The 25,000-nt window shown below is 49.2% G+C and overlaps 2 protein-coding genes across 2 annotated transcripts; one reads left to right on the top strand and one right to left on the bottom strand.

Annotated features, from left to right (window-relative positions):
* Positions 1-204: 204 nt before the first annotated feature.
* On the bottom strand, positions 205-9,192 carry lrrc56 (leucine rich repeat containing 56). Its single transcript, XM_067235215.1, has 13 exons — positions 9,117-9,192; positions 8,707-8,868; positions 7,781-7,868; positions 7,004-7,064; positions 5,401-5,497; positions 5,015-5,212; positions 3,089-3,269; positions 2,718-2,963; positions 2,321-2,388; positions 1,702-1,841; positions 1,397-1,593; positions 966-1,296; positions 205-777 (listed from the first exon to the last, which is right to left on the bottom strand). Exons 2-13 carry the CDS (start codon positions 8,860-8,862, stop codon positions 600-602), a joined length of 1,941 nt encoding a protein of 646 aa, XP_067091316.1. The 5' UTR covers positions 8,863-8,868; positions 9,117-9,192; the 3' UTR covers positions 205-599.
* A 472-nt stretch (positions 9,193-9,664) lies between these two features.
* On the top strand, positions 9,665-23,768 carry LOC136942604 (GTPase HRas). The gene is made up of 6 exons (XM_067235589.1): positions 9,665-9,890; positions 16,337-16,455; positions 17,314-17,492; positions 18,849-19,008; positions 20,151-20,275; positions 20,377-23,768. Exons 2-5 carry the CDS (start codon positions 16,345-16,347, stop codon positions 20,268-20,270), a joined length of 570 nt encoding a protein of 189 aa, XP_067091690.1. The 5' UTR covers positions 9,665-9,890; positions 16,337-16,344; the 3' UTR covers positions 20,271-20,275; positions 20,377-23,768.
* Positions 23,769-25,000: the final 1,232 nt, after the last annotated feature.

Here is a 25,000-nt window from a genome sequence, read left to right as displayed (position 1 = left end):
TCTAACGTACTAACATGTTGTGTTTGTGGGATATGGTCACCTAGCGGCTAGATGACCATATCCCACAAACACATGTTAAAAACATAGAAAAGAATATGGCGCCGCCTAGTGGTGAAGCACTTCATCTTTCTCTTCAAATTACATCTGTAAAGAATACGGTGAAGTAGAAGAAGATCAATATTTTATATTTATTTAAGTTAGCATCTGAGTGAATAAAAAAACATCACAATTTCAACCCAAAAACACAGTCGCAACTGAGCAAATAAGCAGTATAAAAAATATCTAAATATTCAACATTCAGCTATAAACACCTGTAAACACAGTTGTTCTTGTGTAATGACGCTCAACGGAGGTGTGAACAGGTTATTTAACCACCGAGACAGTAATGGGTCACTCTTATGGGATACACCTTCCACAGATTCTCATATTGAAAGTAGGATTTCGGTCCACTGGGGGAACACAGAGTGACAGCTCTGTGAAGAGATCTCCAGACCACAGCGAGTCCACCCCTGCTCTCCCTGCTTCTAAAGCCCTGTTGCACGGTTAGGGTCATTGCACCTGTTGACCACTCTTCCCGCCACACACCTCAGCGTGTGGGCTCAGTCTAGGTGAGAGCTCCCTCTGCTGGGCTGGAGAGTGGGGCGTGGCGGAGGCTTCTGCAGGGCCGCTCTGGCCGTGCGAGGACGCGCCGCGGCCAGCCTCTCCGGAGGCCTGCGGGGCATGATGATTGGTTTATGCCCGTTGACAGACGTCCCAGTGGGCACGCCTGCCTCTCTCCTGCAAGGAAGGAGAAGCTCAAAATCAGGTCAATCAACATCTAATCAGCCGACATGAGCTGTACGCTAAACCACAGAGAAATCGGTAAGATGCATTTCACTGAGTCATCTTTAAAGAACAATGATGCAGATTGAATTATACCCCAAATTTGGGATTTGTTAGTCGATCGGCCTAGAGGAATACCCTACCATGGTTCCCTGAAGCCAGAGCCCAGGGGACTGGAGGCTGGCCGGTGGGGGAGGTGTGCTGTCTGGGGCCGCTGAGGGGCTCTGGGCCTCATCCCCTCCTGGAGCCTCTGGAGTTCCCCCAGGTCGGCTCTGCCGAGCCCTGCTTCTGCTGCTGTCCCAGCAGGACTGACCCCAGCCTGGCTCAGCCTCAGCCTGCGAGCTCGGATACCCGACAGCCTTTGTCCAGCAGGGGAGGCTGTGGAGCTGACAGGGGGAGAGGGTGATGGAGTGGAGTCTGGAGACATGGACAGTCTGGCCACCTCGGGAGATATGGCCTCTCTCTGTAACAGGTCTATTTAGAGGGAAAATCAAACACATATTTAGAGGATTTTCAGACGGCACTGTGCTACACTGTGACTCAGTGGAGTCAGTCTTTTAGTTATGGAACTCACCTGGAGAGGGAGAATGGAATAAGAAGTCTGGAGAGGCCGAGTTTGCCCCGAGTCTTCCTCTGTTTCCCTGCATCTCTTTCCCCTCTTCCTCTTCAAGGCCGAGGGTAACGCTGAGGCTGTCCTCTTCGTCCTCGTCATCTTCACTGAGGAAGGTCATCGCCTGGGGAAAACCCTCCTTCTCGATGGCCAAAAGACGTCTGCAATACACAGGAACACTCTTTTTCTCTCTCTCTCTCTCTTCCCTCCCTCCCCCCCTCTCTCTCTCCTTATCCAGAATGGACAGTGACGGGTGAGGGGGTCAGTACTTGTTATGATGCTCCCTCCAGGCCCGCAGCTCCGAGAACACGTCACAGCGCTCGCCCCCGTCCGTCTCCCCAAGGTCATACGTGTGCTCGGGAACATGGAGGGGTGGGGCGCAGCGGGCGGGCGCGGGGGGGGCCGTCTGCTGAAGCGACACCCCGAGAGGGGGGGGGGCGAGAGAGATAGAGGACGGAAAACGGAGAGAAGGAGGGGAGAGAGAGAGACACAGCCGTTGAGCGGAGCTGACAGGATGACAGATCGCCAGCGTCTGACAAGGGGCAAGCCCGTCTGTCACGTCACCTCTGCCACAGCAGTCGGGGCCCGCTAAAGCCCGCCCGCTGTGCTCACGACGACAATTATCTCCTTCTGTTAATTCTGACATCGCATTAAGGAGACAAGCGGGCCGCGCCAGGGTAGCCATAATGGCCTGTCAGAGCCCATAAATACTCCAGATCTGTCTGCCCTGTCACACTGCCTTCCCCTGGGCCAGGGGGGAGGGGGGGGGGGGGGGGGACTGCTGCGGGCCCACAACACGCCTGGATTCATTAACGACACGTTTCCCAGTGAACACGACAACGTCGTGCCTTGGGCTTTGGAGGGTTTTCCTCGTCCGCTCGAACATACCTTCATCTTCTGGCGCCGTGCCCGGAGAGCCTGCACTGGGTTCCCACAGAAGAGGATCTTGCCAGCACCTACACACAGATGATGACCGTCAATTCCAATAGTTCACTCGTGGACTTCTAGCTCAACGGTGTTTCTTTTTGGGTTCAGGTTCCAATGTGTTCTCTAGGTGGCACTGTTGAGTAGGTGTACGTGAGGTAAACGTGGCGCTTCGCTTGATGAATTCACTTCATATAGCAGATGATGGCTGAGCCAGGGCAGGCTACAATGAGGTCCAAGGACAGACTCTGGGACATTAAAATATTTGGATCTGGGCAATATTTCAATCAATAATTGTGTTTTTTCTTTGTTTTAAGAAGGTTTGAACGGCGACCTCATATGTAGTTCCGTCCTTGCTCACCGTGTGTCAGGATGCTGGCGTCTGGGTCCACTGTTGCTGGTTCCGACTCAGCAGAACCGGGTCTGGAGCCCTGAGGGGAGAGGATGGTGCGGCTGGCCGCAGCGGCTGAAGGGGGTCTGGACCCGGCTGAGGAATGGGGCCTGGAGCTGAATGGTCGACTAGCAGGCCGGGAGCAGGAGAGGCTTGAGCCAGGGCGCTGGCCAGAGCTGGGTCTGGCCAGGGCACACACACTGGCTGCCCTCTCCTCTGTCAGGAGAGAAGAAGAACAATATTAAGATCTGAAACGAAACATGAACACAGTTGCATAGCTCGTGAAAACCCCCAGTGGTACAGATGTAGCCACACACTCGAGCACGCACACACGCACTCACCCGTTGCGGTCTCCGAGGGGTTGTTGCTGGGTTCTTTGATGGACTGTCTGAGCAGAGCCCAGTCTTCCTCCATGGAGCTGCTGTTGGAGCCGCGCTCCACCTCCTGCTCCGCCCGCACGTCGTCTAGGAAACGCAGCTGAGGGACCAGCTCTCTTACGGCCGAGCGGTAACAGTACTTTGTCTAGTTGCAGGGAAGAGGACAGGAGAAACATAACAGAGGAATAGGGCATGGAGCACTCTGACTGACAGGAATAGCAGATCATCAAGCGACAGGCCATTCTTCCTGGTTGTGTTGCCTTGAGAGGAACACACAAGCCTGGGCGCGGGTCTGGACTTGCACCACATCCTGACCCGGTCAGTGTGACCTGGGATCTGGCCCCACAGGGGGATTTCACAAGTGAAGGGGATGGATCAAAGGTCGACCTATATTAGCACAGTCCCCTTACACCAACCATAGAGAGATCGGTAGATTCGCTTAGTAAGTTAGTTTAACAATTAGCCTGCTAAGGAAGCCAAAGGAGACCAAAAAAAAGGCTGGGCGTGCCAAGATGTGAGCGTTAATGCAGGCAATATGCACTTTGTACTGGGCTCTGGTCCTTTATCAGTAGGGAGACAACAGAAAGGGGGGGGGGGAAGAGAAAGGGGGGGTTAGTAGGAGAGACGGAACAAATAGAGAGCAGTAGAGAGAAAGAGGGAGATGGCATTAGTGCGAGAAAGAGCAGTACAGAGAGCGAGAAAGAGTTGTACACAGAGAACAGCCAGTAAAAGCACTGGGCTGCTGAGTGATCGAATTAGAGCTGTACTCGCCCCCTTCACCAAACCACAGACACTGAGTAGAGGGAGGAAGAGGAAGAGAGGGTTGAAAGGAAGAACGATAAGAAAAGGGGAGAAGAAGCCTGAGACAAAAAGCAGGAAAGAGAACGAGAGAGAGAGAGAGGCAGAGATAGTGAGTGAGAAAGTGAGAAAAAGATAAGGCGAGAGGAAGAGAGAGACAGCGATAGCGAAGGACAAAGAGAGATAAAGAGAGAGAGAACCCCAAAAATACTGTTTATAAAGGGATGCTAGTTTGGACAGAGGAGAACGCAATAACCACCTTCCAAAGAACGAGCCTAATGCATATTCGGATCAGCATCATCCCCTCATTTGCCCCAGTTTTCTACTTCCAGCTGCTGTTTGGCGAACACCACCATACTCACTCTGCCCCCCAAAAAAACACTTGCAGCGTCCTAAGGCACCAGACATGGAAACAAACAGGAAGCATATATACACACTCCAATCGATCCATCCACGCCTGAAGCTATAGCGCTACATCGCAGCATGGTAGCGACAGACAGAACATGCTAAAGAACAAAAGACAGGGTGTAAGGTGTTTGGCCATGTCCCCATGCCCTGTACTGACTGATCCAGACCCCCCTTGGCAGAAACATGGGATACCACAGGGCCCTTTCATGTCTCCAAACAGAGTAATTGCATTTGGGCTATTATCTGCAGGACCCATGAGGGAGGCATGGGGGACAGCCATGGCTCACAGCCTGAACACAGCAGGCTAGGGCCTGCAAACACAGGAGAGGCTGGCTAATCTCATCCCACAGACTCCAATCCTTCCACACAGACACACACACACACACCAAATGACACAGCGGCGAAACATTGACACATGCACACAAGTACACACAAAATCTTGGTCTTTAATTGAACAGCATTATCATGGATAGCATAATTGGCTAGTGGCTACCAGCAGATCACTGGCATCAGACTACTGCTTACTGGGATGATTCTTGTTGATAACATTACCTTGGCCCATCTAATGCAATCAGTTCAAGTAGAATTTGAATAACTTAACGTTATCAGACGTGTGTTATAGAGGTGCAGTCGGCTTATGTCTAGGGAGAAGGGAGGGAGAGAGCAAACGACAACCCAGCGTACCTGGATGGCATTGGGGTGCGGGCACACACACACAGGGTTGCCCTCCAGGGTGAGGGTGCGTAGCTCGCTGCACAGGCCCAGGTACTGAACCTGCACCAGGTCATCCACATCGTTCCCCTCCAGGTCCAACAGCTGGAGGTGCTCCAGCATACTCACCTGGCTCAGGTCTGAAATACTGTTGTAGGCCACATACAGCTCCTGACCCAGGGAGACAGGGAGAAGACACACACACACACGATTCAAGGCAGTGCTATGATATAAGAAAGTGATAAATGATTTGAGTTGTATTGATTACGGAAACAGTCCTTTTCTAAACTTTGGGGCGTGTCTTTCACCGAGTGACTTCTATTAGATGTGGTGGTAAGTGGTTGCCCCTGTCTATGTACCTTCAGAGAGGTGAAGGAAGGGATACCATCCAGGTCGACCAGACTGCAGCGAGACATCCACAGCACCTGCAGGTGGGCCAGGGTGGTCCCCAGGTCCCTGAGCACACACATACACACAAACGCAGGGTGTGTCAGAGACGGTGACAAAGACAATCACGAAATATAGGCCCCAGCATCTGAGCCAGCTAGAGCCCTTCCCTTCCACAACCTCTGGTCTCATCTCCCCTCAAGGACTGGCCTCTGCATTGGTCCTAGACCTGTCTATCCCTGACCTGGCCTCCTCAACTATCCAACCCTCCTTTTGCAGCTATCTCCTCTCTGACCCCAGCCCTCCCCAGCACTCTCAGTCTTCCTCAGGCAGCCCCCACAGCCCAGGACAGGAAATGCTATCAGGGGCTGTGCATGTCCGGCCAGGCCTTGGCTGGTGCTCTAAGGGCGGGTCAGGCAGCTCTATGTCTCCCATTCTGCTCCTCTCTGATCCCTGGCTCCCTCCAGGCATACATAGAGCTCCTCTCTTCCCCTCCGCTGCACTCTTCCACCTGTGCTGCTCTCAAAAGCCCCCGCAGGCTCGTATAACTCCACAGAAGAAGCTGCATATTGTTTCAGCGGCAAACCATCTGTGAGGGAGTCTTTGTGCGTGCAAAGTCAAAAACGTCCTGCCCTTCTTCTTTTTTTTTATCGTTCTGTGCCCGTACTCAATGTGCCAAAATGCTGCTATATTTTTGTGTTCGCTGTCATTATGACAAGAAGATGACTCAAAGACAGCAGACAAGCTGACCAAATTATTAGCTATATATAGCTAATATAGCTAATTAATTAGCTACATTTGTACCTGGGATATACAGCTAAATTGCAGTACGTACTGACACAGCTGTAACAGCAATCAGCACAAAAAATGAGACTTGACAAAGACACTGCGAGTCTCCCAAATCTGTTTGGTCAGAGTACCTGTCTGTCTGATTTACAGCCTGTTTCATCCTCCCCACAGATGCACTGGACAAGCTGCTCCCCTCGGCTCGGATGTCACAGGTCCCTGCTGGCCCAGGTGGATCCAGAGCCTTGCACCTGCAGGCCGACAGCCCCGTTTCCAACCCTACCCGCAGGATTATAGGACAGCCGAGACCCCTGTGACCACCAGGGACCTAGCATCTTTCCAGCCCAGCCCTGACATACATCCCAGGCCCCTGCTACAGGACGGCTCACAATGTGGAGTGTGACAGGGGCCTTGAGGGCATCTGGTTCCAATTACAGTGTCATTTCCAAAAAATAACACACACACACACATATACCCAAATACACACAAACAAAAGTGGAGCACCATCTTGGTCCAGTTTACACATTCTTCAACGCTAACATGTCTACCTGGCTCTTTCATTATGGGTGGATGAGCTTTCTAAGGGGGGGTGAGTTTATAATCCTTGGTGTCTGATCTGGCTTGTGGTTGAACTGTTTCTGGATCACCCCCCCCCCCCCCCCCCCTCAAACACACACACACTGTCTTCCCCACAGTGTGGTGATCTTTCAAATGATTTGTTTAACTGATTAAGAGAGAACGGGAGACATCTGAAAAATAGGGAAGACCGGAGTGGGACTTTCCACTTACCTGACTGACATTATCATACTGTTGTTCAGTTTCAACTGTAGCAGCCTGGGCAAGTATGCACCTGTCAGAGAAAGACGGGAAGATAGAGACAGTGACGTTACTGGCTGATGAGGGTGACTTGGTTTGATACTCGCTGGCTCTCTTCCAGCTCCAGAACCTCGTCAGATCTTTCAATCTGAGCGTGTCCTGCTATCCAGTCTAAGGGATTCGCTCCTGACCTGGCTTCCTCTGTCATGTTCTTGCACAAGAATGTTGTCTGATTGAAATACGTACGAGTAGGTGTGGTTTTCCTGTCCTTATCTGCTCAATCAGGACTGGTGTTGTGGTACAGGCTGGAGGGAGAATCCAACCTGCCAGCTTTGTGTGAGTCACAGACCCCTTTCTGTTCGACCGTTATCTGTCATTCACCAAAGTCTTTGTGCATTGAAACTGTGGCCACCTATATCTTGTTGCGTCATTACACTCAAAACAAGTATTTAACAATAGGAGGGCTTTGATCGTTGTACATTTCCACATCCTATACAAAAGATCACCTCTATGACTGAGTACATTTACAGTAAGACATTAAAGAGATTCTGAGGATGGGTATAGCTCAACAGTACAGCATTTCACTGCAGATCAGGGGACCCAGGTTCAAATCTCCCCCGTATGTCGCTTTGGATAAAAGCTTTTGCTTAATGCAGGCATGACATTACATTACACAGTATAATTACAACCACGATGATATGGTATGTTACTGTGGAAACACACTGTACAGGCTACACTGCAGACTCTTACCAAAGTTACCCAGAGTGTTTTCCCGAGTATCCACACAGATCTCCAGGGAGCTGACCTGGGAGATGTCTTCTGTGCCGCTCAACGATTTCTGAGGGGAAGATCTGTCAGTTCAGAGGCTTATTCTGTCTTATTTCACTACAGTACAGGTAATTTGAGTAAGCCTACTGCTAATTTGAATATGTCTGCTTCAGGCTGCAACTAAGACTAGTGTGGTGTCTGACAATAGCTCATGGTTAACCAGGTGTAGTGTTCCGTCTCTAAGTAGACTGATTTCCCCTTTCCACAGGCCCATTCAACTAAAAAGGCTACTAGTATTCTCACCAAGCAACTGCAGTGATTTATACTGGTCAACCACATTTCAAGACTCATTTGATCAAATTACAAGACCAATAGGCAGTAACTTCCAGGTAACTTCTTGAAGAGGGAATACAGAAAATTCAACTTCTTGAATTGGACAGATATGGGTTATGCCTCAGTCACAAGTTGCGTTGTTGCGAAAAAGCACCAATCAAACAGCTCTGGCTTCTGACCAACTGGATGTGTATGAATGATATATAGGGGCTATGGATGTCTGATCTTCTCACTTTTATGTCATGCTAATGGCTGTGTGGAGCTTGCCATTCATCAACCCTTTGCCCCGCTGACAGGTTTATAGATATCCCTCCATATGTCCACTCAGTAATCAAGGTCATGGAACGTGATAATGGCTGTAAAATACAGTGTCACCCAGGAGGCAGTGTTCACGCGTGGACTCTTGTCTGCTGCCTCAAGCACTCTCTTCCAGTAACGTATGTACAGGTTTGTTACAGTACATCACAGTACTCACGTGGATGACTAAGATCACATAGGAAAACACACATCAACTGAAGAAATATCCTGATCTACGTGGAATAACTTAAAAAACAATTGACAAATTGGGATCTAACCAGCTTTGTTGGGGAGAGATAGAGATCCACCAGCATGTCAGAGTCCTCAAAGACAGCAGGGGTTGGGTTCAATTGGCCTGACCCGCTCATTTCTGTGACCAGAACCCGGGCTGTGCCAGGCTGTACTAGGACCATAGAGTCTTGGATGCAGCTCATCTCTCACTGGAATATGAAAGAAAGTAGCCCTAATTAGTTATTGGAACAGAGCAAACTACTAGGCTTGCTTTAAACGTGAATTATTGCTTAAATGTCATAAATTGTGAAAACATTCTATGTTGAGCTAGCTATCAGCAAGGCCACCTGGAAGGTTGTGCATCTGAGCTAGATTATGACCACATTCATTATTTATTTCATTATAATCAAAACTATGCCACTCACTACTGATTGCGACATAATAACTTACGGCTTACCTTTCATTCGACAATTTTTTAGATGAGGGAGCACATTTTCCAGAGAGAAATGCACTTCATGGCACAGACATGTTTTGTTGGCAACGGCATTTAACTTCCTGGATACGATGATGTCGGCAGAAGTATGCTTCATGGGATATGTAGTACTGGTATGTAGTATTGTTTTTTTTCATGACCATCACATTTAGTGGATACCATGGTGAGCATAATTGTTTATAATGTATAAATTAAAACAGTTTAAGCCTGTGTGTAAACCAAAGGAACGTTTAGGCTAATCATGCAGGTGAAAGTAAATGCGCCAATTGAGGCAACACTGATCAAAGCTAACGTTTTAGAGGTAAAATGACCAAAGCCACGCTAGTATTACATTCCAATAACTGCCCTGCGTACAACAACCCTTCGTAAAGCATGCCCACTATGAACACAAGTCAGGACCAAATCTCTTGGTCAGAACATGCATGGACTGCCCCTCGCTGGGGCGGTTCACAGTACACTAGCTAGCTAATAGCTATCTGGGCGTGGGCTCAACAACAGCTATTCATTCTCTCCCTTTGCAAAGCACATTGTCCGCCGTGAGCCGACTCCACACACAGCTTCGAATACATGCGCAGACACTTTTGCTGAAAAGTAACTATTTTGTGAGATAATAGTTTACGCTTTGAGTTTATAAACTGTAAGGGACAGTAAGGAACCGCCGGGAAAGATAAATAGGATATCTGTTGAACTGCACGGACTCAGTTCAAGTCGCTCTTTAACATTGGAGCTCTGCTTGTTGTAAGTATGCCGTACATTCCAGTTTTTTTAAATACAATATATACGAATAATTTGTACATGTTAGTAGAGTTCACGTTAGCTACCGGAAAGAGGGTCTGTAAATCAGTTTATTCCAAGTTGTATATCTGTCACAGTCAACAACATTTTGTTGGATTTGTTATGATATTGTCGGCATCGATTCATTGTGGCTATGACCAAAACGGTTCATTGGTCTCTCATGATGTGAGAGCGACTGGGATTTGTATCCACGAGAAGGCATGGATGAACTATAATTACTGCTAGGCTAATTGCTGGAAATAAGACATTTCAGCTAAACTATGAGGCGCTGAAGCCCATGATAGCAGGCGGCAAAAAAAACTTCATGGTATGGAAATTCATTTGTTTAGCCAGGCCTGGAAATTAAACCGTATTATTGGCATATTTGTTTTAGTGGCCTAGTAGCCCAAACCGTTTTCAGGGTATGATATTGAAACGAGTTTGTAAAGGGCTAGAAGCACTGTGTCAGTTCATCAGTTCCAGCGGTGTAGTGGCTGAAGGGAGACCATACAGACAAGGGTGACGCCCCGTAGCACTGCGGAAGTTGCATTCCATTACTAGGCGTTTGATTTAAAGCACGATTTAACGCCGACGCACTCTATGGAGTTTGCTTTTGAGACCATCTTCCCAATTCGAGTCAAATGACTCGATATTTGTCAGTGCATGGGCAACTGTCAGGTCAGCCATGATAATTCAAGAAATGATGAACACCGCCGACTTTTCTTAAGATCAGCGGACGTAGTTTGTCACCAGTCGGATCTTTGCATCTGGCATCGGTCGTAGTTTTGCTGGCCAGGTGGCCGGAGTATATCTCCAACTGACAGGTCAACTCTCCTTTTCATCTCTCTGCCCGCCCCATCACCTGAGCCTGTATTTGTACACCAACCTAAAAGGCTGACCCAGTGTGACAAAGGTCAGCAGCTACTTTGAGACCCTTCAATCTACAAAGCCAGTGTCTGTTGAAGCTCAGTTTAAATCCCCCTTTACCTCTAAACAGAAAAAAGTCCTATTTTGAAACTCACCATAACACTGTTGTTCTTCCTGGTTTACCAACCGATTGTATGATATGGTTTACATTCTGATGAATACTGCTAGCCACTCTAGATGCTTGTTCAGGACTCTCTCAGTTCTGTGGTGGCTTTTTGGGCTCCTAGTCCTGCCTTATAGCCTCTTTTCTTGGTAGAGGCTTGACAAATCAATTTAGCCACCAGCTTGCTATTGCAGAGATTAGTAAACCCTAGGTTTACCCAAGCCACTGTGTTTGTATGTACATCAAAACAGGGTGTACACTGAAGCCGAGTCTGTGCAGGAGTAGATTTGCTGTGAGGCCGAAGGAATCTGGTCTCTTGGGGGTATTTACCTGTCATCTTGAAAAATGGATGATTTTTCTAACTCTGAACTGTGTTGATGCGGTGCCAAACTGAGCTTCAGTCAGTAGGATTCAGATTTGGGGTTTGTGTCAACAGTTAAGATGTCCTTTATAGGGGATGAAGTCATAGGCGTGTGTGCGTGCGTGCGTGTGTGCATGTGTGTGTGTGTGTGTGTGTGTGTGTGGGGGGGGGGGTCTGAGTCTCTGTGTTCGATTGTGATACCTCCCCAGAGAGTCTCCCCTTACCATCATTGCCCCCATTAAAAATCTATTATCCCTGCAGTGGGCTTGTGGCTCTGCCAATATGGATCCTTTAACCAATCAGGCACTCTAATGGAGAGGTGGATGTAGCTGTATGAAGAAGGAGTCCCCCATCTTGTGTTTACCGTCCCTGACATTTAGCATTTATGGGTTGTTTCTTTGTCCTCCCTGCTGTCAGTTACCTGGGCTATATACTGAGCTGTGATCTTCTGACGGGTTGGAATCTGTCGACTACCCCATCACACTCACCTCCCCAGACCATCTTAGGAATCCTGTGGTTGAACAGCTACACAGTGGCTTGTCATTTTCAAGCAAGCAAAACATTTGGGGGGATTTAAACCCAGTGAGTTTTTGTCTTGTCTTTGGACTTGTTTCAATCCAACCCCCCCCCCCCGGCATGCCCTTGGCGTACGGAAAGAAAGAGGCGTCCTCTTTGGCTCCTCCCTCCTTCCCTCTCCCTCGCTCATGCGCTAGCTCCCCTGCCCGGTCCCTCAGTAAGCTGTCATGTAAGATTATCCTCCCGGTCCAGGCAGGCCTCTAGGGTTTCAAAACGAACTGTTAATTTCCCAGGCTGGAGGTGGCGGGCTGGGCTATATATAACTCCATGCATAGACATGCACAGATCCTTAAGCAAAAGGGTGCAGCCATGGAGAGATTTCGTGGAGACTGAACCACAAGACTCCAGGAAGCCATCGCACATGGGGGGTGGGATGGTGGCCTGGTCGAGTCCACATATGGGAAACCAGTCGAGGCTCCTGACTGGTTGGGAGTCAGTGCCCTGACTCCACTGTCTGTGGACAGAACTTCAGTGTGGTGGAGGCTTTAGAAGTGCATTCTGGTTTAACCCAGCCAGTACTAGGCCTGCGCAAACCCACTGGGTCTCTGTGAGTACAGAGGGAGCTATCAAGCAGAGGGGCTGGTAGACGTGCGTGTGTACATTAGTGGTAATGTGTGTGTGTGTGTGTTTACTGTCTGTGTGTGTGTGTGTCTGCAGAACAGTGCTGTAAGGCGTGTGTGTGGGGCTACTTTAGGGGCTAATTAAGACTCTAGTGGAGTTCCAACGTGGCCTGGCACTAATGACTGTACCATTCAGAGTCAGACAGAGAGGAGAGGGTAAGGCAGGTGTGTGGCACAGGCACAGCCATAGAGAGAGACCTGATGTGTTTGTGTGTGAGTTGCATGGCGAGAGAGAGAGCGGCACACAGGGAGAGGGAGGGGTGTAAGGAGACAGAGAGAAGTGTAAGCAGAGAGAGAGAGAGAGAGTGTAAGGGTGTAAGGCGACAGGTTAGTCACCAGAGTCTAGTCCCCAGGAGGCCTTGGCCTTCCCAGAACTGTAGACAAACACCAGGACTGATCCCCCCTGACAACAAGTACAGCCAGCAGGGCCCAGTCAAACATCTCCATATGCAGGCTCGGATTACTCACCAGCCTCTGACATGGCCCAGTCAGGCAGCGAGGAGCATGACTGTGCCTCTGCCACCAGGCTGCGGAGAACACATAGTATCCATCGCATCCAGTTAGGACACGGTGTCAGGATGCTTCATGTGTCCGCGTGTGTCATGAGGTGGGCCCAATCCATACCTCTCTCTGTACTGCTATGAGACTGCGTCTGAGTCGTCACTATGAGTTACTCTCTCTACTGAGTCACCAGCCACTCTCAGCTGCAGACGGAGCATGGTCGTCCTGCCAGCCTCATATGAAAGACTTCCCTGTCCCGTCTCTACCCTCCCGGCCTCCCATTCCCCCCCCCCCCCCTTCCCTCCTCTGACTGATGGGGGTCAGTGAGACGGAGGTGTGTAGTGGGTAGGGGCTGGGAAAGATGGCATCAGTGAAATGGGAGGTGTGTGGAGTGTTGAGTTGGAGAGGGCGGACCAAGGAGTACACGCATCAGGGCCAGCCAGACTGTGGGGTTTATCAGGGGGGTGGGAGAGGGAAAGGGGGGGGGCATCTTACAGCATCACAAGGGAGGGAAAGCTGAGGAGGGGGGGATGCATAAAAAGCCCTTCACACTTTTCCTCTCTGATTGGCTGGCTCATCCCGCCCTCCCTTTGCGGATTGGTCGCCCCCCTGGCGGCGGTGTCATCCCATCCTTGTCCCAGAGCCGCATAGATTACTACTGCTACTTACGTGCGTACTTGTGCGGGTTGTATTTGTGGACGGGGTTATGCGCGGCCTGCAGGCAACTCATTGATTTACAGTGAGGAGGAAGAAGGGACGAGTGTTTGCTAAGGCGATTGACGGGTGATGGGAATTCCCTTCCTGTTGGGCCAGGTTCTCGTAGCCACCTGGCTGTTTTCACAAGCCCTCCGAGACTGTTGGCTCTGCAGATGCTCTGGCCCATCTTTAGTTACCTTTCCTGTTAGAACCTCCCAAGGAAGTAACCGGCTGGGCTGGTGCTGGACTGGACATGGTTCTGGACTGGGCTGGTGCTGGACTGGGCTGGTGCTGGACTGGACATGGTACTGGGCTGGTGCTGGACTGGTGTTGGATGTCATATGGTTCTGGTGTGTGGACGGTGTTTTTATCAGGGCGTACTGCTTCATCAGCAAGGTTGGAAAGTAGGCTTCTTGCATCAATCATTAACATCAGTGAAGCCACAGTGGCAGTACCCTCATCAAGTCTACACGACATCACACACACAGACGCACACACACACTGGGTTCTATTAATACAACACCACACCCAGAGACGGATATAGGAGCGACTCTTGAGTGTTTCTGTTGCTTTGACTCCCAGACATTATCCTTGGACGTTGTTCTCTGTGTTGCCTCTCATCAAGCTGCCCAGACTCCATGTTGATGTCACCCCTCACTGCTCTCTTCCAGTAACACTGGAGCTGTGTGTGTGCGGACAGTGATGTGTGTGTGTACAGTGTGTGTATGTACATTGTGTGGAGCAGCTTGTGGTCAGTTATTCAGGAGGAGGAGGGGGGGGGTCCAGGTTGAGGCAGATGGGGTTAGGTGCTTGGCTGCAAGGACCAGACTTGTTCACATCCTACTGGAACTGAACTGATTCTCATCTGTTTACGTATGTGGTCCAGCCCCAATATCATCGGTCCATTGGCAGTGCTAGATCTAAGTGATGTGGGACCACAGGTTATAGTGAGTAAAGTGATAACATGAGGGGTTTGGAAACCCCCAGATTTCTCTGTTGTGGAAAATCTCCTGGACTGTTCTTCTTCTTTTCCCACCGAACCGTTGACGTCGCAGGTCATTTTCTGCTGTATTGCGTCACCCTTAACCATAAAGTGTCATGCTGTTGCCAAGGAGCATCAGCAAATTGCCGTCATGCCAAACAGGCTGTCAGGCTGCGGGCACAGGATGTTGCCCAACGTCTAGTCCTGAGTCACTTTACACAGAAAACCGTTTGCCAAGTGTTCAGGCACAGTCATAAATGACCAGAAATATGAGTGAGTGATGTCATGTATCATGGTTGAGTTCTGGTGGAGTGTGTGTGTGTGTGTGTGTGTGTGTGTGTCACTTTCCCAATGACTAGCTGAGTGGACTGTCGACACCCCTGCATGACCAGATAGCTGTCCTCAAGGTAGCCACACAGTGATGCGAGTGCAGCCTGTAGCCAGGCACAGCCGCCTTCACCGCTCTCTCTCTCCCCCCCTTCTCTCGCTCCCTTTCACCTTCCTCCGTTCCGCCGTCGGCTGCTTTGAGGGATGGGTGCGGGCCGAGGCAGGCGAGGGGGGGGGGGGGGATCTGTCCGGCCGGCCGGCTGGCCCCTGGGGCTTCAGCAGCCATCGCACTCCATCATGCTGAAATCAGCCTTAAAGGGGACTGGTTTCGTGAGGATGAGGTTGTTTTTCAAGGAGCAGTGACTGCGACGGCACATATGCTTCTATTATGGTATGGATGTCAGGCCTGCTCTCTCCCCATGCCCAGCAACTTTGTTTAATAAGACCCCTGATTTATAGGCTGGGCAGCCCCGTATAATAGCCCGGGCCTGTTAACCGGGCCTAACGACTCAGAGGGGGACTGCTATATGGCTACTCACACCTGGTTGTAATAAAACATATCTCCTTCTTTCTCGCTCAAGCACCCCCCCCCCCCCCCCCCCCCCACCCCCCATGGTCAGAGACCAGTGAAAGCCACTGCAGAAATCCCTCCAGCGTGCTGGCGTGTGCTCCTGTTCTGTCTTCAGTTGCGATCAGCAGCCTGCATGTGGAGCAGAGCAGGGCTGCAGCTCGTCGGGTCCGCTCGTTCTGTCCAGCCCGGGAGATGTCGAAGAAGCTTTAGCCATGCGAGCTCTTCTCAGATGAGAAGCGAGCACTCTGCTAGGCACTGTCAGGCCTCCCCAGTCGCCCCCCCCCCCACGTCACCTCTCATCACCATCTCTCACTCTCTCCCTCGCTCGCTCGCTCTCTCTCGCTACCTCTCACTGGTGTTGAGCGGTTGAGGATTGGAACATCGAGTACCTTCAGCACATTTTTTACATTCCACTATGAGGGGTCTCGGCTTCAGCCCCCTCTACACACACACACACACACACACACGCACACAATCACACCCGGCCATTACCATGCATATATTTCACATCTTTGTTAATACTCTGCACATGCTCAACATGTGCATACACCACAGTGCATGCACACACAGTTGTCATTTTAGACCCTTCCTTCCCAAGATCGATTCCATGGAAAAAATGAAATGCCCTAATGTTTTACCGATGTTATTAACCCCTCTTTCCCTCTCTATCCCTGTCTCTCATTCTCTCTCTCTCTCTCTCTTGCTCCTTTTCTCCCTCATTCTCCACTTTCTTTGTCTCTCAACAGCAGTGAGGATGACGGAGTATAAACTGGTGGTCGTGGGAGCTGGTGGTGTGGGCAAGAGTGCCCTCACCATTCAGCTCATCCAGAACCACTTTGTGGACGAATACGACCCTACCATAGAGGTACAGTCCTGCATAGCTGTGTGTGTGTGTGTGTGTGTGTGTGGTGTGGTATTTTTGTTGCATGTGTCTACAGCTCCTGTCCACATCTGCACCTAATCATTTAGTTGTATGATGCAATGTGGAAGTTTCTCCGCAGAATGTGTGAAGGTCAGATTGAGGAACAATGTTTCCCCCCCCCCCATCTCAATGCTTGTGCTCCCTTCCTATCAGTTTGCTATCAGTGGGAGAGGGAGAGGGAGAGAGAACAGGGGATGTTTGGCGAAATTGAACAAGTGAGCAAGTTTAAGAGAGCATATTCTCTCTCTTTCCCTCTCTCTTTCTCTCCCTCTCGTTCACCACGCCTGCTTGTGGACAGACAATGTCCTTTTTGTGCGTGCGCATTCCTGGCCCCTGTGCTCTACCACACAAAGGGCCAGCAGGCCTCTGTGTTTGTGTGACTGTGGTCGGGAGGCTAAACATTAGCCCTGCTAGCTCCTAACCGTTTAGCTGCTCTTCTGGCTGTGGATTGAGACTGTATCAGTCCTGCGCTGGCCGTTGAGTTTAATGCTAGCGTTGACCAGCGCCCTGCTCACACGACGTTGTGTGTCTTCTGATCAGAACCACCGCTGTTCATCAGCCTCATACCAACACAAATGTTCAAATGCTCATCCCAAGATGCTATCACCACATGGCAGGAGAACATTCCAGAGACATGGGTTATCCTAAGCTTTCTGAAAGAAACTCCACAGGATCCCAGCTGAGGTCCGGGTAGCTGACTGGGCTCTAGTCTAGGTGGTGCTCGTCATGTCTGTGCACTGGTGTTCTAACCACAGGAAGTCCCTCTCCTCCCTCCCCCCCCCCCCCCCCCCCCCCATCCAGGACTCGTACAGGAAGCAGGTGGTGATTGACGGGGAGACGTGCCTGCTGGACATCCTGGACACAGCGGGTCAGGAGGAGTACAGCGCCATGAGGGACCAGTACATGAGGACAGGAGAGGGCTTCCTCTGTGTCTTCGCCATCAACAACACCAAGTCCTTCGAGGACATCCACCAGTACAGGTATGTGTGTTGGTCAGGGTGGAGGCCTGTGGTACTGTTCTGTGGTAGGTGTGTGTGTGTGTGTGTGCTTCTGGGGATTCTGGATGGAGACTGTGTGTGTGTGTGTCTGAGTTTGTTTTGAGAGTCCGGACAGGGGACTGGGAGTGTGTGTGTGTGTTTGCGCCAGCCCTCTGCAGCACCCGGGTGATGTCATGTCGTAGCATTTAACACGGCTAAAGAAAGCTTAGCCTTCCACTGGTGGGTTCTAGCAGGCTGCCAATGAAATCGATCCTGACTCGATTAGAGGAGAAGAGAGAGGGAGCTCTCCCAAGGACACGGAGGGAGAGAGGGAGGACATCCAGATGGAGATGATGGGAATGATGATCTTTCTCTCTTGCCCCCTCTTGCTCTCGTTACATCGAATATAGGATTAGAAACCTGCTCGAAACACACAGAAAGGTCCGCACCGGTCAAGAATAGCAGGCTATCGAATCAGAGCGCTCGGGTTACCGTATGTAGAGATTTGGTTGCTCATGCGACAGAGGCTGAGGTTGCAGCTCACCCGCAGATCCTCGACGCAGTAGCACCTAACTCTTGACCCTGGAGCCGAGTCCACACGACGATGGTCTCTTCCTGCTTCTTCTCACGGCTTCTTCTCATGGCTTCGTGGTCATCTGTCCACTTGGTCAGATTTGACAGGAGCTGGCTTATCTGGTTCTCACACGAATCCCTGTTGTCCAAACCATTCATTGCTATACACATGCTTATCCCAAGCTGTCCCCGTTGTGCTGGGATGGGCAGATTCCCGGTAACATCTCCCCCTCTCGTGAGAAGAAGAGGCAGGGTCTCTGTAATACAGTTTGTGTTACGTGGCTGTGATCTCCAGTGTCACCCCTGGCGGTCACGCTGCGATGCCGATCGAGGCGAGGAGAAGATGTCGGCTGCTGCACTCCGGCGAGGAGAGGGACAGGGGGAGGTGGAGGGGACGGGGGGGGAGGAGGAGGAGGGGAGAGGAGGCGAGGCGGCGAGGCATGAGCCGCGAGCCAGAAGTGATAGATTGATCTGACCCACTCCCCTCCGTCCTGGCTCAGGCTGGCTGCTGTGGTGATGAGGTAATGCTGTTTTCTGCCTAGCCTGCTGTCCACCTCCCCTTCCCCCCCCCCCCCTCTCATCTCCAGCAGTGCAGCACAGCAGTGCCAGGTTGCTCTTCAGGGTCCTAGAGAGACCCACGTATCTGTCTCTGATCGTATGATGGGAGTTCTTTTTAAAGAGAGAAGATTCTCCGTAAAGTGTATAATGTCCAACACTGATTAACAGGCCCACCGATAATCACTTATGAAGTCTGAGCTAATGTGTGTGTGTGTTTCTCTCGTACAGGGAACAGATCAAGCGTGTGAAGGACTCGGATGACGTGCCCATGGTGCTTGTGGGGAACAAGTGTGACCTGCCCGCGCGCACGGTGGACACAAGGCAGGCCCAGGAGCTGGCCCGCTCCTACGGCATTCCGTACATCGAGACCTCTGCCAAGACACGACAGGTACGCCGGCGTACGCATGCGCGCGCGCAATGTTCCATCTGACCTCCCACACATTCACGAGGAATTGAGTGTTCGCCCCTTCCCGACCTCGTCCTCGGTTTCTCCTTTCTTTGACATTTTATTTCTGATATACTTTTATGTCTGACGCGCGCGCACACGCGACAAAGCAGCGAATGCGACTCAAAGTACTGTGCTGCGTGGCCGGGGTGGTGTCATAAGCACACTGCCTGTGATGAGTCATGTTCAGGTCGCTTTGAGAGGCAGCTTGCAGCGTGAAAGGGTTCCCAGTGGTGAGTCACAGCAGCCCCTTATCTCCTGCTGTGACTCCAGTACCAGGCCCAGCCCAGACTCTCTCTCTCACACATACACACACACAGTACCAGGCCCAGCCCAGACTCTCTCTCTCACACATACACACACACAGTACCAGGCCCAGCCCAGACTCTCTCTCTCACACATACACACACACAGTACCAGGCCCAGCCCAGACTCTCTCTCACACATACACACACACAGTACCAGGCCCAGCCCAGACTCTCTCTCTCACACATACACACACACAGTACCAGGCCCAGCCCAGACTCTCTCTCTCACACATACACACACACAGTACCAGGCCCAGCCCAGACTCTCTCTCTCACACATACACACACACAGTACCAGGCCCAGCCCAGACTCTCTCTCTCACACACACAGTACCAGGCCCAGTCTGAAAAACATCTTTCTCTCTCTCTTTTTCTCTCCCACTCACTCACTCTCACATCTAGGCCTTGGGTTTCTCTCAGACCTGTTTCAGTCTTTTTGCTCCGCTTTGTGATTATCTACCCCGATGCAAGTTGTTTCCATGGAGATGCCAGGGCGCCTGTGAAATGTGCACACAGCTGTCATTTGTTGGAACGCTGTCATATCATGTGTCACTGAACTCTGTGGTATCCATAAAACACTGACCGCTATTGTCAATCCATAACATTTCAGATGTTCTACGTTGTTGCTGACTCTCCCTTCCACCCCCTCCTCCCTGTCTCTCTGTCCCTGTTGCGCGCTCTCTCTCTCTCTCTCTCTGTCTGTATCTTTCCCTCGCTTCTCCAACTGTCTCTCGCTCTCTCGTCTCTCGCGCTCTGCCTCTCTCGGTGTCTGTCCAGGGAGTGGAGGATGCCTTCTACACGCTGGTCAGGGAGATCAGACAGCACAAGCTGAGGAAGCTCAACCCCCCTGACGAGAGCGGCCAGGACTGTCTGAGCTGTCGCTGTGTGGTGTCGTGATGGAGGTATCTTGGTCCCACACACACGCCATTACACACGCACACTCCACCTCAAATCTGGACTTTGAGAATCAACTTGTTTCCCTCTCCCCTTCCCTCCTTCCCAGCTCGGCTGCTGTGATTGAGGAGTGGACCTATGGCGCGCAGTGGCAGCATGGACTGAAGATTGACAGGGAAAGAGGAACCAACATAAACATAAGAACTTTTTAAGAGGACGGTCAAAGAGAAGCAACCACCTGGCTGACTTTTACCCATGGATACTGGGGAGAGGGGAGCCATGCTCCCTGCCTGCCCAGCCTGGGCTGTGCAACTCTGGGGTGGGATAGGCTAAACGGCCCCCCTCTTTGATTCCATGTCTGCCAGACCAACACCACTACTGACTCTGTATAATCCAGTGTGATCGTGCTGGGAAGCTCCATGAGGTCTTGCTAACTTATTGTTTAACAGTCTCAACACTGGTCTTAACTTGGGGGTGTGGGCGGTCACCAGCCCCCCCCCCCCCCCTCCCAATATGAAAGTCTGCTTCTATCCCTTACCCCGCCGTACCCCCTGGATGGACCGGACAATAGTTACCCCCACCAACCCCGAATCAACTGCCCCTCCCGTCTCCAAGGGGAAGCCACCGTAACCTCATTGTTCTGGGTAGACTACGGGGAAAGGGACAGAAAGCCTCATAAGATTGTATTGTTTTCACGATTTAGCCTAGCTGCAAAACCCCGATTTTTTTTTAAATTTTTTTTACAATAATGAAATTGTGTCGAAATGACACTTTTTGATTTGAAGGTTTTTGAGGGTGGTCATACTCTATGCTGTAAGAGAGAAAGGATGTGTATTTAGAGGAACGGGTGGTTGCCATGTTTTTTCAAGGCCCCGTTGCTGTTAGGAAGTCCTTATTTGGTTGTGGACAAAGTTATGGTTCAAACCGATGGACGGACTCATAGTCCTAGAATGCCCTACCTTCTTCTTCACAGACCTGCACGTGTGTGTTAAGGATCTTCTTTGTGAAGTAATGATAGTAATGACGAGTGTAGGTTCTGGTGCAATAGGATTGTTACTGTTTGACTAGTTAAGGATTGGGAATAAACTATCTCTCATGGCTATTTATTTGCTTGTATTTCTTGGTTGGAGAACATAGGGGGGCATGAGGTGTATGGACTTGCAGTCTGTCACGGCTCCAGGGAGACTAGTGCCACCCATGTGGGTGTGTGTAGTGCTTGTCTTTACTCTGATATCAGGACAGGCATGCCGACATCTTGATAAACCTGTAGAGCACGGTTCTTCAGGAACTTGAAACACTATATTGTACAGATTGATTTAGTGGTATTCAACAAGACGTGAGTGGCATTGATTATCTTTCTAACATTTACTTACCCCGTGGTAGCGTTCCAGTGTTTAGCTTGTTTTGAATGAAGCCAGGTGTTAAGCAGGTATGCATCGGTCCTCACTGTGTTTTGAGATGAGGCTCAGGAATCAGGGTCCAGACTGGTCTCTCCACCTGTCATCCTGGAGTCCCGGAAGGAATGTCACAATTCACCCTCACAGATTGTAATGCACAAACCAAATCCTGCCTTAAATTACTAGTCATTTGTGGGGCAAAAATAATTGCTTTTCTCAAACCTTCCCTCTCGCGTATGCCTCTTCAGATAGTCAATCTATAGAATTGAATGGAGTCATCTAGGAGCCATTTTGATTTGTGAATCGTGAGAAATGTGTGATTGATAATAGAAGTTATTGCTTTGATTAACTTTTATCTCCAGAATAAACAACAACTAGCGATAGGCAGCCATGATGCTTTGTCCTTTTCGACTTGCCTTATCTGTTTGCTAGGTAGTAACTCCTGTCTTGTATAAAACCCCTGTGTTGGATCAGTGAGTGCGCCTCAGATGGGCTTTGGTGTGATGTGTATCAGTTTCCTTGTTGGGAGCATATGTGATTTGAGTGACGGGTGACGTTAGAGAGGTGAACTGAATGTGGTCTCGCTCAGTCCTTCATCTGTTGTTTTCTCCACAGACAGACAGACTGCAGGGAGTTCCACAGGGAGACAGTAGTGGGTGATCCTTCACAGCATGGCCTGTCTGATTAGTTAAAGGTTGTTTGTCTTTAAGTCAAAAGTGTGTGTGTATAATGATTTGAATATTAATTTTACTGCAAAAAGCCTGTCTATGGTATTTTCTTCCCATGTTAAGGTACTCACTGGTATGACACGATAGCAAAGTCGAAGTCACTTAAACGTCTCTAAGCTCTCCACTTTGCCTTTGAAATTAAAATGAATAATGAAAGTATTTTGATTTAAATTCCATACTAACCCCTTTAGAGCTTGTTGAAATGTTTGTGGTGCCCCACAATTTCTGTGTAAACAGATTTAACAGGAAGGCACCATCCTTCTCTCTCTCTCTCCCCCCCCCCCCCCCCCCCCCCCATTTTTGGTTATGTCTTTCTTGTATACAATTACACTTGTTAAAACGTCTGCAGTCTCCCCAGCCCAAGGTACTCTGTTCTGGGTCTTTTCCTATGTATCCTTGGCTTGGCTCCAGTCAACAAATATCCATGTACATTGGTGGGAAGCTAGTCTTGGATGCAGCAACCTCAGAAGACTGTCCTCTAGAACGTCTAAGGATGAGACACTCAACCGTTTGGGCATTTCTGAACTCAACAAAAAAGATGGTTTAAGAGACTGAGATTAAGATGGCGGTCTTCATGTAGCCTTTTTCTTATTGAATGGGGAACAGCAGTTAGGAGGTGGATTGTCTCATGAATCTCAGGCGTTGTGTCAAATGATGCTTTTCGTCTAAGGAGATGCTAAAGATGGCTGTACCTATTGTCATTGTTAATAATCTGATTATTGTTGATGGTTTGTTTGGGCAGAAAACTGTGAATATATGTGTTTTAACTAATGAATGACCAGATATTGTTTGTCTTTTATGAGGAAAGGAAAGAGGTTTCATGATTTTAAAAAGAAACAACTAATATTTTAACGTTCCATAATTCCACCATGCAATTTTAAGAAGTGTGTGCTTCATCTTTGATCCCAGTCAAAAGTCTGTAAATTTGTGTCGAGCAACAGATAATTAAATCAGTTTTAACAAATAGGTTCCACATGTAGTTGGTGGTTAGGTATGCCGTTATTTGATTGGTTCCTCTACTTGTCTTTCCCTACCTGGATCAGCTTGCACTGAGTCACGCCTGAAGGTAAATGATCATTTTAGCAACACAGGAGCTGCACTCCAGCCTTAGGGAAATAAAAGACCAGCAGCCAAACACAGGTTCCATTGTCTCAACTGGGAAGAAACATCTTGTGGCCTAATCATGGACTTTTGAGGTTGTGCACAAGGACAGAATCATGACTAAGGGCTTGCTTCTCTCTTGGCAACTGTGCTAGGGAGGACATGGTGGGTTCAAATGTATTGTGAAATTGTCAATTGTTTTAACTATTTAAGATGTATTTACTCAAGCAAACGGCAAATGTATAGCAGGACAGGAATAAAGATGTCAAAATGAACACACCCTGGCCCTGCAGTTATTTCCCCACTACCTACATATACCATCCTTTCATCTTATGAACTGTACCCAGCTAGTTTGCTGTAGAATGGCACTCTGTTTCATTTGTCCTTAGACTGAGGATATGCTGCCATCTACAGTATTGTAAGTGCCCTATGTATTGTAATTATAAAGAAGAGGAATTGGAAGAGTTTTATTTCATATGAGATTACCAAGAGTGTAATCTGCCATCGTTTTTAACAATCTGCTATACTGTAGTCATCTATTCCTCTGTCTCATGACGCATGATCCTATCACCTGCAACAGTGAGACGAACCAGTCGAACACTGGCAGACGTGGAATGCTAAGGTGTTCCCTGCCATTTTCAATCCAACCAATGCAGTACAGACGCCATTGTAAAGCAGTAGACTTCCCTCTGGTCAAAGTTCAAAGAGAAGCTGTAAAAATTTAACACATCACAAAGCGTATTGCGCAAGTGGGTGTAACTGTGCTATGCCAGGTTTCTGGCATTCTATGTGAGAGATGTTGTGTTAACTGTGTAAGATTTGTACAGTAAAAGACTGAACTGCTTGTTAGCTTAGAATATAGGCTGTGGAGTAAAAGCTCTAACATATTAAACACCCCTGACCCCAACCATGTCCTGAGAGAGTAGATCACGAAAGTACAGATTAATGTAGGTCATTAGGAGACAGTTGTTTGATAACAGTATTCAATTAACCTCAAACAGCTCACTAGTGTACGCCATTTTAAATGATGTGATGTAATTGTGAGGCTAGCTGATTGGTTGACAGAGGTTATCCATAAACCATGGACAATAAAACAATGGTAAGATGAAGGAAAAACACTGGTGGGTTGATGTTAAACTACAAGCCAAACAGAAGTAGGATCCTGTCTGAATATTCAACTATACATAATCATGGGTTATGATAATCTGGACGCACTACGGAAAATGCTACCTAAGGTAGGAGTGTATTTGTTTGAAAATAGACGTGTAGTATTTAACTGAATACTGTATTCTTGTCAGGTGAATAGCAATAACAGCTTGTGGTGACACTAATAAATGTATGTTTATTCAGTTTTTCTACTAAACAGGTTACTTGATCCCATCAAAACAAATGGGCAAAAAAACCTATACCCTATGGGATAGGGTTATGTATTCCATGACTTGACTTTGTCAAAACCTTTGACTCGTTTTTGTTGCCTGATACGTACTTCCTTCTATCTAGACTTATA

This window comes from Osmerus mordax, chromosome 4 (genome assembly GCF_038355195.1).
Source record: "Osmerus mordax isolate fOsmMor3 chromosome 4, fOsmMor3.pri, whole genome shotgun sequence".
Lineage (NCBI taxonomy): Eukaryota > Metazoa > Chordata > Actinopteri > Osmeriformes > Osmeridae > Osmerus > Osmerus mordax.
Note: the sequence above shows the minus strand (reverse complement) of the source record. Positions and strands in the feature narration are given on the sequence as shown.

What these genes read in the sequence shown, in the direction of transcription:
- LOC136942604 (XM_067235589.1), top strand. Translation starts at nt 16,345, where the DNA reads ATGACGGAGTATAAACTGGTGGTCGTGGGAGCTGGTGGTGTGGGCAAG. An exon ending in AATACGACCCTACCATAGAG is followed by an intron (nt 16,456 to 17,313) that starts GTACAGTCCTGC and finishes CCCCCCATCCAG; the next exon opens with GACTCGTACAGGAAGCAGGT. An exon ending in GAGGACATCCACCAGTACAG is followed by an intron (nt 17,493 to 18,848) that starts GTATGTGTGTTG and finishes TCTCTCGTACAG; the next exon opens with GGAACAGATCAAGCGTGTGA.
- lrrc56 (XM_067235215.1), bottom strand. Translation starts at nt 8,862, where the DNA reads ATGAGCTGCATCCAAGACTCTATGGTCCTAGTACAGCCTGGCACAGCC. An exon ending in ATCTCTCCCCAACAAAGCTG is followed by an intron (nt 7,869 to 8,706) that starts GTTAGATCCCAA and finishes TCTTCCCCTCAG; the next exon opens with AAATCGTTGAGCGGCACAGA. An exon ending in CCCCTCGGAGACCGCAACGG is followed by an intron (nt 2,964 to 3,088) that starts GTGAGTGCGTGT and finishes CTCTCCTGACAG; the next exon opens with AGGAGAGGGCAGCCAGTGTG.